Source organism: Phascolarctos cinereus, unplaced genomic scaffold (assembly GCF_003287225.1).
Source record: "Phascolarctos cinereus isolate Bilbo 61053 unplaced genomic scaffold, phaCin_HiC Scaffold_625;HRSCAF=1257, whole genome shotgun sequence".
Taxonomy (NCBI): Eukaryota; Metazoa; Chordata; class Mammalia; order Diprotodontia; family Phascolarctidae; genus Phascolarctos; species Phascolarctos cinereus.
Genome location: NW_027555986.1, coordinates 11,906 through 24,193, shown reverse-complemented (window position 1 = coordinate 24,193; position 12,288 = coordinate 11,906). Strand labels below are relative to the sequence as shown.

Sequence of the window (12,288 nt, the reverse complement as noted above, 5' to 3'; positions counted from 1 at the left end):
GATCAAATAGTATGCTTCCATCTGCATTCAGACTCCATTGTTCTTTTTCTGGATGTGGATAGTATTTTCCATCATGAGTCTTTTGGAGTTGTCTTAGATCCTTGCATTGCTGAGAGGAGCCAAGTATATCAAAGTCAGTCATCACACAGTGTGGCTGTTACTGTATACAATGTTTTCTTGGTTCTGCTCATTTCCCTCAGCATCAGTCCATACAAGTCTTTCCAGGTTTTTCTGAAGTCCACCTGCTCATCATTTCTTATAGCACAATACTATTCCATCACATTCATACACCACAACCTATTCAGCCATTCCCCAATTGATGGGCACGACTGAGATTCCCTCAGGTGGAAGGGGGGTCACTGGAGGCAGAACACTGGGGTTAACACGTCCATAGGATTGATCCGAGCTAGTGAGGACCTCAGAGAGCAGATGAGGTTACTGAGGCCTCAGAGGGAAATGACCTACCCAGGGTGCCGCAGGGAGGAAATGTCAGTAAAGTCTTGCAGCCTGTTCTCTGGCTCTGTCCTTTACACTGGGTGGTGCTTTTCTTCAGGTGACACTGTTCCATTTCCTGGCCTCTGTTTGAGTCTGTCCTCCAGTGCCTGTGCCAAGGTTGACCTTGATTTTTCCTTTTGTCACTGGCTAGTTTGTCCCAAGAAGACTCCCAGGAGAAAAGGCCAAAGGAGATGGGTTCCCTGGAGGCCCAGCTGGCTGGCCTGAGGCAGGAGCTGGCGGCCGTCAGCCAAAGACAAGCTGCAGTGGCCAAAGAAATACACCTTTGGCGAGAAAAGATGGTGGCCCTGTGCAGTGACGTGAGTCCTCCAGTCCCCTGGTTAAGCAATGCATGCCCCTTGATCTCAGCTGGGCTGCTGCTGCCCGGACATCTGCCCAGGGAGCTGCAACCATCTGAGGTTTCCACTGGGCATTTCCTAAAGATTGAGCCTATTGGGTGGACTTTGTGACATGGATGAGATTTTCCTCATCTGTCAAGTGGGATAATATCATGAGATCCTTTCTGCAGACCTCAAAAGCAGTGGAGAAATGCCAGTCATTTGGTTCACAACCATCCCTTCTCCGGCACCAGGCAGGCATGTGCTGGCCCTGAGCTCTCAGAGTGTCTCTAGGCATCCCAGGTCTCCTGTCCAGACCCTCTTCCTTCCTCACCCTTGCAGTTTCTCAGGTGTTTGCTGAGCTCTTTCCTCTGGTGGCTTCTAGATGGAATCTGAGATCCCGGCCTTGATCCACCAATTACTTATTGCAGACAAGGGCACTCAGGCCAGGCTTGTACAGCTAGAGGAGGAACAGGCCCAGCTTTAGGACCTGGAGCAAGGAATCCTGACTCAGTTGGCAGAGGAGCAGGACAAGTATGCTAGCAAAGCTGCTGCCATCTTCAGGCTGACCTTTCTAAAGGAAGGAGTGACAAAGGAGTTGAACCTGGTCCCTCTGCCCATCCTCCTGGCTAGGTCATGGGTTTGCCCTGAGAGGAGACTGCCAGGAGGGAGAGGGAAGCCAAGGCCCACCAGTTAGCGTGCTTGCCCTTCCCTACAGGTGGCCTGGCCCATGAGTCATGAATGCCTATCTTTTAGGAAGTGCATAAGATCATGCAGCAGGCCCTGAAACTCTACAGTGAAGATCACATTGAACTGGTGGATTATGCCCTGGAGTCCTCAGGTAGGAGGCCTGCAGAAAGCCAGCAGGCTTGGGACAAGAGGGACTGAAAAATCAGCATAGCCGTTATGAGACAGGAGGAATTGACAAATTGGGATGCCCTTAATGGGGTGGCACAGGTAGGAGGGCAGATGCCCTGGCAGCACCCCCTTGCCTTGAAGGCTGCCCTAAGCCATATCTGTGTCATCCAAGACCTTGAGTGCCCCCTAACTCCTCTCCCTGTTTCTCTTTTCAGGGGCCAGCATCCTCAGTAGCCAAAGCTTAGAGACCTATGGCACCAGGATGTCTGTTATCAGTCTGTTTGGCATAACCTTGTGGTACCATTTCCAGATCCAAAGAGCCATCCACCAGGTAGGGCTGAACAGAGGTCCCCCAGGTTGGCTCTCTGTCTGCCGTCTCCTCCTTCATCTGTGAGGGCTGGGCTCTCAAGGCAAGGGGGCCCCAGGATCCAGATCTGTTCCATGTGCTACCACCTTCTACGTGATTTGTCTTCTGCCCATAGCCAAATGTCTACCCTGGCAAGTGCTGGGCATTTCAGGGCTCCCAGGGCTCCACCTCATTGCTGTCACCTTGGAGCATGTGCCCAAAGCCCTGTACCTAATCAGCAAACATCACCAGCACTCCCAAAGGCTTTGTCATCTTGGTGAGTACCTGGACCTTGCAGTTCTTTCTAAAACCGAGGAAAGCCCTTTCTTAACAGCAGCGTTTCGAGGTGAGGAATGGAAGGATCTGCCCATCGTGCAGACGGGACATCGAGTTTCTTCTCTTGACTCTTTGGGGCCAGCCCTTCTGCTCCTCCCCCTGTTCTTAGGAAGGAGCCAGGAAAAGACAATGACAGCAGCAAGAACAGCCAAGATTGTAATTTGTCTTAGAGTTGGGAAGGGAAGGGGATCACCTTTTCCTACACAGTCATCTACTGAGAAGAGAGATGGAACATCTACGTAAGGTGGAATTGGGAGAAAAGATGGAGCTAGAAGAGGTCAAATATGCAAGGGAGAGAGGGAGGTAGTTCCCAGGTGCCTGGCCAGCACACCAACTTCAAGAAGAGTTCCCTCAGGTAAGAAGAGCCAGAGGGAGCCCAAGCCACCTTCTCCATCACAACTGCCCATGGCAACCAAGGGCTTCTGCCGCTGCCATGTGTGCATTTCTTTCCTGCCTCCATTTTTGAGTGGAGACATCACTCTTTTGCTTTCTTTTCCCACAAAGGTGAGAATTTCCTGTCCTTAGCACTATCTCTCCCCCTTCTACCATAACCTGGGTTGCTGATGCCTTCACTCTCTGAGAACAGGAACTAGGGAGGGTCAACATGAGTCTCAGAGAAGGCCTGGAACACTGAGGCCTGAAGCTGGGCATGGACAACCCCTCTCAGCCATGTTTCTCTTTTAACTAGCCCCAGGGCCCATGGTTCTTAGAGCGAGCCGCATGGCCCAGCAACAGCGCAGGGAGCCTCTTGGGTGAAATGCCTGTGAGTGACGAGACAGATTTAGCTGACTCTTAGCTCCTCTCATACCTCATCATGGTGGTTTAATTTGGAAAGAGGCCCTCCTTGGCTCAGGGTACCTCTGGCTTTTTTGAATCCTGAACCCAAAGTTAAAAACAAAACAAAACAAAAGAAAAACAAACAATAACAACAACAAAAAACAAAAACAAAACTCTTCATCTGTTTAAGGAATAAGAACAGGAACAGAGGGCTCTGGGTATCATTTCTTTTCACCCCAGAAGTCTCCAGGAAAGTCTCATTCAAATCCTGTCCTTCCCCTCTCCCTATCTTTTCCCCCCTTCTTCTTTTTCACTCTCTTATCTTTGCTTCTCATGCTTGGTAACCCCTATGACGCTGAGGAGAAAATCCAGAAGTGGGAAATGCCTCTCACCAGCTGCTCACCTGGACAAAGTCACCTATAACATCTCTGAATGCTCCTCAAGATACTTCTCTGAGGATGACTGTGCAGGTAGGCGTCACTTCCTCCCTCTGGAGCCCCATTCCTCAGGCAGTGCACCACTTACTTTGAAGGGTACCCTATAGCTGGGGGCGGGGGGGACTTTATCTCTCATATAAGATGGAGAACTCTGCAGTCTGGCTCCAGATGGGGGTTTTCAGGGTGGGAGGGCTCAAGCCTTAGCATGAAAATGGGGCATTCTTGAGGCTTTCTTCTTCTGGGTGGATCTTCATTTCTTCCCTTCCCTTCAGGGCAAGCACTTATGGACCAGCCTGGCCCTTACATCCACCTTACAGAATGCAGTCTCCCATGTTGGTGTTTTCTTGTGGATGGGGATCGGCTTTTCATTTTGGTTCTGCCAGTGGGTGGGCACAGTGCCCAGGATAGTCCCTACAGTGCACCTAAAGGAGCTTCCTCATTCCTATGCAGGGGCACCATGGGCATGGGTGGAATAACTCTAGGACACTGTGTGAAGATGGGCTTGTTACAGAAGGATCTGTATGCACAGCTAGAGCCAGAATAGCAAGAAGGGGCTGCAGAGTTGACAGGCTGGGAGCAGGCTAGCTCTGGGACATGACAGACTTGCAGGGTGAAGTCTCTGAATCCCTCTGCTGGGACGTTTACAGGTTGGCTCTTTCACCTGTTCCACTGCTGCTTCAGAAATACCTGGTACCACCTGACCACAGCTGCCTCCCTGCAGGACCTCTTTGTCTTAATCAGGTTAGTGAGGCCTCCCCCAGGCCTGTCATAATCAAATATCCACTGTTCCAACTGACTTCACAGTCCTTGAGACCAATTTCCTTTTAGGCTTTGCCTAATTAATAATAATAATAAATAATACAGAAGAAAGTCATAAAAAAAAATCCCTGAGGCACCAGTGTGGAAAAGGGTGACTGAGTGACCTAAACAGAAAAATAAAGGGGCTGCAGGGAAGACATATATATGACGGGGAATGGGAGTAGAGCCACGAGGACAATTTGGCTGTCCTGGAGGGCCTGGTGACTGATAGCAAGCCTCCCTGAAGGAGGACTTCCAAAGGGACACCACTGTCCACATCAAGGTGAGGTGAAAGCAGGAGCTGCCCACCTGTCCTCCTGATAACACCAGGTTACCAGGACCAGCCTCTCTAGGTTTGATCCAATAGCACCCATGGAGGTCAGGGAAGTCTTGAGGTGAAGCAGTACTCTGGGGTTGCCACAGCCTGAAAAGTTCTCTGGGTTTTGTTGAATGTCTGTCTCCTTTTCTGTGCTCCCTAGGAAGATCTGACCACCCTCTGGGCAGAAGAACACTTAGATTTTGATCACATACTAAAGAACATTCCTAGGGCCTGCCAAGTAATCCAGAAACTCAGATGTTTCTGTAAGCAGGGACTATGGAGGTGGGCATCTTGGAGGAGGTTGTTTTTGGCTGAATCAGCATTCTCAAAAGGTTGATGCTGCTCTCAGGAGCCTGGAACTAGGCTATGAGGTTCTCCTTAGATTCCTTACTTGTCTAGGAGCATCTTAGATTGACAGAGACTCTGCTCTCGCTGAGAGATGGCCACTTGCTGAGAGAGCTATCAGAGGACTCAGGGTCCCCTTGTTTGAAGGTTCTGTATAGAGTTTACTGACCTCAAAGCAACCTAGACCCCTCCTGCCGCTCCTGACAGGCCCTTGCTGCCCGCTGGGCTCCTGAATGACAGCAGTGATGACTGGAACCTTACTTCCCCTATCATCTATAGGAGGTTATCCAAAGCTGCCCCAAGGCTCTCAAAGAGTACCCTAACAGGTTGCTAACACTTCACTCTTGGAATCCAAAAGAAGCTCTCTCAGACATGACTACGTATGTCCATCATAGCAAGTAAGGTCTCATCACATTCAGGCAAGGTCTAACCGAACTGGTAGCTGGAGCAGGGAGGGGAGGAATAGAAGCTTGAGGGGATGAGTCCCCAGGTACCTAACCTGAAATTCAAGGTGCCAGAGGATAAAGGCAGGGCCCTTGAGCTGGGCTTACATTAAGGGGGCCTCAAAGTTTGAAGGTGAGTACCCCACCTGGGCAGGTATACAGAACACCCAAGTGGCCCCCACTGGGTCTTATAGAAAAGACCATGCTGGAGATAGGGGCCCCAGGCTGGGGGCTTTGTGGTCAGGCCTGAAGGATCAAATGCCACTGTCCAGGTAATGAAATGACCATCCTAAAAGTGGGGCTGGGCCCCTTTCAGATTCCCAAGCTGCTTGGGAAATCCTTCTCCACCAAAGCCTCCACCTTCCCTGGTCTCCTTCAAGACTCTGCTCCCAGCTCACCCATGTTAGGAGGCCACCAAGGGCCCTACTGAACCCAGGGCCTCCTTCCTTTGCACTACACACATACTGGACGTGCTTAGTTACTGGCATTAGACTGGGAACTCCTGGAGCCAGAGACTAGGGTTTTGCCTTTCTTTGTATCCCAGGGGCTGAGCACTGCAGTGAACAAGCCCTTAATAAATGCTTTTTAGCTCACTATCTCACTGGATCCTGGAAACAATCTTGGGAGTGACAGCCCTACAGGTTAGCTACCTGAAGGGAGCAGGATAGGATGGTCAGAGGGGTGTGGGATCGCAGAGTACATTAGCCAGAAGTCAAATCTACTTATGTGAAGATAAAGCCACATCCCCAAGACAGGATGGTGTAGGATATGTGAGCTGCAGTTCACCTGACAGGCTGGAGGACTTTAGTGGACTGCAAATTCTATAGGAGCCAAGTGCAATATGGCAGCCCAGAAAAGGAGGGGCCTTTGGGCTGAATCCAGAGGCAGAGACAAATACAGAGAGGTAGACACAGAGACAGAGACATAGAAACAGAGAGAGGAAGAGAGAAACAGAGAGAGAAAGAGGAGAGAGAGCATAGAAAGAGAGGAAGAGACAGAGAAAGACAAAGAGATGGAGACAAGAGAGAGAGAGGAAGGAAGACAGACAAAAACAGGAGAGAGAACAAAAAGAGACAGAGACACAGACACTGAGACAGAAAGACAGAGATGAGAGAGAGAGAGAGAGAGAGAGAGAGAGAGAGAGAGAGAGAGAGAGAGAGAGAGAGAGAGAGAAAGAGGGGAATGGACAGACAGATAGTGTCCATAATACAGGGGTAGCATTAGACAGTGGCAATCTCCTGGCCAGACCACATCTGACATGGAGAGCTCTGGGGGCTGCGTTTTTGGAAGGACACATGCCTTATGGAGCACCCTGAAAACCCATCCAACACTTAGTGGGATGTCTAGGAACTCACATGAGGGTCTATCCAAGGCTGGACCAGAGTGGCGATGTTTAGTACGGTTGAAGCAATGACGTGCATATTCAGAATCTTGTCTTTCTGTGTTGACGTTGCTTGTTTTAAACCTCAATGAACAGGTGCCTAGGAGCCAGCCCTGTGGACTCATGATCCATTTGATGATCCACTGTGAATTCTGACAGTTTCTCAAGCCTCTAGCCCTCAACAGAGCTTTCTGAGACCAGATGTTTGGGGCATACGATGCTCTTGCACCTTAGAGCCCAGTGCTGACACCAAGGGAACACAAAGTGACCAGATGAGGAATGTCTGAAGGGTGGGAGGTGAGAAAGGGAGTGAATGGGAGGTGGAGGTCACCAATCAAAATGCTAGCAAGGGAGAGAAGGCTAGAAAGAGACTAGGGCTGAAGAAGGACCTAGCGATGGAATGGATGACATCTTCTCATAGGCAGACTTCAGTTTCTCACCTATCCTGGGAAGGCCCATAGCAAGAGCAGGTCCTGCTCAGAGGTGGGACAATAACAGCTCCCAAGCAGAAGGTAGAGACAAGGGAAGTGGAGAAATTTTCAGATCGGTTTTTGTCTTTGTGGTTTCCAGCAGGTCATATTGCATTTACTTCATGAAAAAAGCTTTAGAATATAATGAATGTCATAAAAAATTAAGAGTGGCCCTAACAACTGGTATCAGAGTAAACCTTGGGATCACTGATCCTTTCCAAAGGACAAGAGCAACTTTCTGCCCTGGTACATTTGCTATAGCAAACCAATTTACTTTGGAAATGAGTTTTCCTCCTAGGATTAATGCCGGCATCATTATTGGAGGGAAGCTAAATTATCTCCCGTCTTCAGGAGATACTCAAAACAAACAGGCAACAGCAAAGTAGAGTCCTAAAATGAACACAGACTCCACTTCAGTGCCTGCCGAGTCCCTTATCCATCTGCCACACACCTGAAAACCAGTCCCCTTGCTTCATGGTCATGCGTTGGACAAGATAAAACCATCTCCTGAGCACTCATTTTCTGCCCAGAGAACTGCTCAGGGAAGACTACCTACCTCTTCCTGCTGTTTGACCCAAGCACAGTAGGTCTTAGAGAGGGCAGAGATGGCACGCCTGCTATTGTACCGTGGCTTTCCACTGCAGAAGTCAGAAGGCAAAGGTTTCATAGCCTGCAAGGACAACAGACTTCCTGGTGTGGGTAACATACATCCACCAAGTAGCTTACCTACAATTAAAAAATAGAAAAAAAAAACTGCTACAGGCATCCTACATCGATGGCCAGTAGCTGGCCTTCTGTTACTGGAACCCTGATAGTTGCTAGGTACCATCTGCTGGAATATTCCAAGGTCATGAGGCTCTCCCAAGCCAGGCAGTCAAGCCAAAGCCTTGGAGGATGACAGCATCTGTCACTGAACACTGGGGTAAATACAAGATTTCTTCATTCCTTCCTGAGATTGTCCAGAATGAGCCCCACAACCCAGCCAGGCTGCCAGGAGCCCGAAGAGCTTACAGCAGAGCCTCTGGTTGGCCCTGACTGAGCTGCCAGCAACAAAAGACTAAGGACCTCCCAGAGTTCTCACTCCCTGTAAGATCAGAGCTGCCTCAGAGCCCTAGACCTGGGCACTGCATAGCCAGGGAGGACCATTCTCTGGGCAGCCTAGCCTGGCCTGACCCCCTAGGAGCCACAGCATCTGGCTTTAGAAGGGCTGGGACCATGGGAAGAAAGAAGCACAGAAACACTATGGGTGAAGCCAGGACTTGTTCCCTCTTATTTCAAACAGCATTTTGAAAATGCTGTTCATATATATGTTCTTTGATGCTGGGATACCACTTAGATCCCAAAGAGATCAAATACAAAGTGAAGAATTTTAATTCTAATAAACAGCAGTACTTGCCTATATGACAAGTTAGTTTTCTATGCATAACTGATTGTTATTTCCCTCTTTGAGCAAAATTCGATGAGAGTAAAGTTCAAACAATGCTCATCTCCCTCCCTTCTTTCCCTCTAATGTAATATGTCTTTGTGTCTCTCTATCTCCTCTTCATGTGATGTAATTTACCCTTTTCTGCCTCATCCTTTCCTCTTCTCCCATTACAATTACTTTTCACCACTTCATCAGGTTTTTTATCATCACATCAAAGTCAACTTAAACCCATCCCCTCCGTCAATGTATATCCCTTCTAAATACCGTAATAAAGCTACAATTCTCAAGAGTTACAAGTGTCATCTTCCTTTGTAGGGATGTAAACAGTTTGCCCTTATTAATAACATACTGTTGGTTTTTTTTCTGTCCTGTTTACCTTCTTATGTCTCTCTTGAGTCTTGTATTTGAAGATCAAATTTTCCATTGAGCTCTGGTCTTTTCATCACAAAGTCTGAAAGTCCCCTATTTCATTGAATGAATGTCTCCTCCCCTGAATTTTATGCTCAGTTTTGCTGGGTAGTGGACACTTGGTTGTAATCCAAGCTCTTTTGCCTTACAGAATATAATATTCCAAGCCCTTCGATCTTTTAATGTAAAAGCTGCGAGGTCCTGTGTAATCCTGACTGTGGTTCCATGATATTTGAATTGTTTCTTTCTGGCTGCTTACAATATTTTCTCCTTGGCCTGATAATTCTGGAATTTGGCTACAATATTCTTTGGCATTTTCAATTTGGGATCTCTTTCAGGAGGTGATAGGTGGATTCTTTTAATGACTCTTTTACCCTTTTTCTAGGGCCTCAGGGAAGTTTTCCTTGATGATCTCCTGAAAGATGATGTCCAGGCTCTTTTTTTCATCATGGCTTTCAGGTAGACTAATAATTCTTAAGTTATCTCTATTTTCCAGGTCAGTTGTTTTTCCAATGAGGTATTTTGCATTTTCTTCTATTTTTTCATTCTTTGATTGTGTTTGACTGATTCTTGATGTCTTATAGAGTCATTAGCTTCCAGTTGCCCAATTCTAATTTTAATAAGTTGTTTTCATCACTTAGCTTTTGTACCTCCTTTTCTCTTTGGCCTATTTTACTTTTTATAGAGTTGTTTTCTTCAGTGTACTTTTTTTTTCCATTTTGTCAACTGTAGTTTGAAAGGAATTGTTCAATTTTTTTTCTTCTACCTCCTTATTTGACTTATAAAATCTTTCTTGAGCTCTTCCAAGAAGGCTTTTTGGGCTGGAGACCAGTTCATATTCCCCTCTGAGTTTCACAAGGGTATATTGACAGTGTTGTCCTTCCTGAATTTGTGTTTTGATCTCCCCTGTCACTGAGATATTTCTCTATGGTCATTGTTTTTCTATGTTGCTTTCTGCTCATGTTGTTTGACTTTTTACTGGCTTTTAAAGTTGATCTCTGCTTGTGGGGCATAGGGGAAACTGTTCCAGGCTTCTTGTGCTAGGGACTAGGGGCCTGGTTACTGGTTTGCTGAGGTGTGGCTTGCCACTAGCTTTCTGAGATGCTGTCCTTCCTGTACTAGTCCCCTTTGGTCACAGCAAGAGGGATCTTTCCCATTAATTCCCCTAGCCTTCAGGAGCTAAAAGACTGCTATAGCTAGTCTTTCTGTTTTCTAGCCTCTCTCCTATTTCAGGGTTTTTCCTGGGGCAATATTCTCTGGTTTTTCAAAGTCAATAAGGGAAGGTGAGAGCAACTTACTCTTTACTCTGCCATTTTGGCTTTCAGAAGTTGAAATAGGTGACTTTCAAACATTCAATCTGTGGGCTCTACAAGCAGCTGTCACTGCCATTGCTGCTACTGCTGCCCCAACTGCCACCGCTACTGTTGTAGATTCCGTCACTCCCAAGGCCTGCTACTGGTTTGCTGAGCCAGAGCTGTATTGGCACACCCTGCAGCCTTGGACCGGACTTTGCTTCTCTCTCCCCGGTTCCTTCTGATAGACCCTCCCACTGACCTTTTAAGTTGTCTCTGGAGTCTGTGGGTTGAGAAGACTGCAAAGTACCACTGCTGCTGGTGATTCAGTCCTCAAAGCCTACTCTGGCTTTGTTTAGGCCAGATCTGTGCTGTGCCCTGAGTGCTGGACACTCCTCTCTCAAGCCAGTGCAACAGACCTGTGCTGTCGACCTTCCAGGTTGCCTTGGGCTGGAAATCTGCCTCAATTGGTCTCACTATGGTTTCTGCCATTCTAGACTTTATTCAGAGTCACTTTTTAGAGGTATTTGAAGAGATTCAGGGGAGAGCTCAAGTGAGTCCCTGCTTTCACTCAGCCCTCTTGGCTTTGCCTAGATGCAATATTTTTATAAGGAAGCAGATAGGCCAATTTGCTTGGAACTTAAGAGTGTGTGAAAGGAAGTGATATACAGTAAGCCAACAAAGGTATGCTGAGGCCAGATTACAAGGGAGCTTCAATGCTAAACAGCACCTCAGTCTTTTTCCAGAATACTTGAAGCTTTTTGATTATGGTAGAACCTGGCAGATAGTGTGCACCATGGGTATAAGCTTTCAAGATTCCAGAGTCGGCTCCATGGTACAGTGAGGCCTCAGACAACTACTTCTACTAACAGGCTGGAAAAATTAGCCACTCTCATGAAGACATCCAGAAAATGACCCTTTGTAGGCCCTAGTGTTTACAAAGCCACCAGTAGCTTACTTGTACCTTCTCTCTCAGAAAGGCTTCCTGACTTGCCACAATGTTAGACTGATCTGGATCCTGCTTCTGCCTGTGGTATTGAAGACCTCTCTGCCTTTTCTGTGATCATCATGGCACTTAACCAGTGCCTCAGTCTTGTAGCATTCTCTGACCCCAAAACATATTCATACCCATTGCTACTTCAACAGAAGGGCCAAGTTCCCTGCCCTGGAGCTGATTTTATAACTGAAAATGTTTAGCAAAAGGATATTCAGATCTTCCATTTAGTAAGAAACTCTTTCTGTGGTGTGATCAGATTCAACAAATTCAACTGCCATTTGGGACAGTTCCAACAAGACAAGTTTTCATAGCACAGTATAAGAAAAATTTCCACATACTGCTTGTGGCAAACTTCAATAAGATCAGAGCTCTGCATGTTGAAGACAAAGGATTATGAACAGTATCATGTAAGCTTTAATTTTTTTTTAAAAAAGTGGAGCGATCTCCATATCTTCTTTATATGCATATTTTTAAAGTAAGGCCTAGTGAGACTCATCTGAAAAAACCTGGCTGCTTAGCTACCCCAGAGGATAGTTCAATACAGGGCCATGCACATGGGGTCCCTTCTTTCCTAGAAACTAAAACATTGGAGCATCAAATGCCTTTGAAGATGTAGGACAGTCCAGAGGAATAGTTATGATTGGGATATACCAAAATGGGGAATGAAGAATATTAATCTTCCAGGTTTAAAAATATTGGGGGGGAAAGTAAGAGTACACAGAAGAACTATCCAATAAAGATCTTGTCTCTGATAACTACTGTGGTGTGGTTACTGATCTAGAGCCAGACATCCCGGAAAATAAAGTCAAGCAGGCCTTAGGAAGC

General features: G+C 47.1%; 1 protein-coding gene across 2 annotated transcripts; it reads left to right on the top strand.

Annotated features, from left to right (window-relative positions):
* The first annotated feature begins 19 nt into the window (after positions 1-19).
* LOC110204575 (SUN domain-containing protein 2-like) lies at positions 20-11,751 on the top strand. Of its 2 annotated transcripts, XR_013487716.1 has the most exons (6): positions 49-812; positions 1,904-2,019; positions 2,171-3,617; positions 4,232-4,325; positions 9,560-9,633; positions 11,443-11,751. XR_013487716.1 is itself a non-coding variant. In XM_020980740.2 (4 exons), the coding sequence occupies exons 1-4, from the start codon at positions 687-689 to the stop codon at positions 2,267-2,269; spliced, it is 426 nt and encodes a 141-aa protein (XP_020836399.1). In that variant the 5' UTR covers positions 20-686; the 3' UTR covers positions 2,270-3,321. The 2 variants fall into 2 exon arrangements, 1 of the variants encoding a protein (XP_020836399.1); XM_020980740.2 differs by lacking the exons at positions 4,232-4,325; positions 9,560-9,633; positions 11,443-11,751 and adding an exon at positions 1,587-1,671 and having other exon boundaries at positions 20-812; positions 2,171-3,321.
* The last annotated feature ends 537 nt before the right edge of the window (positions 11,752-12,288 follow it).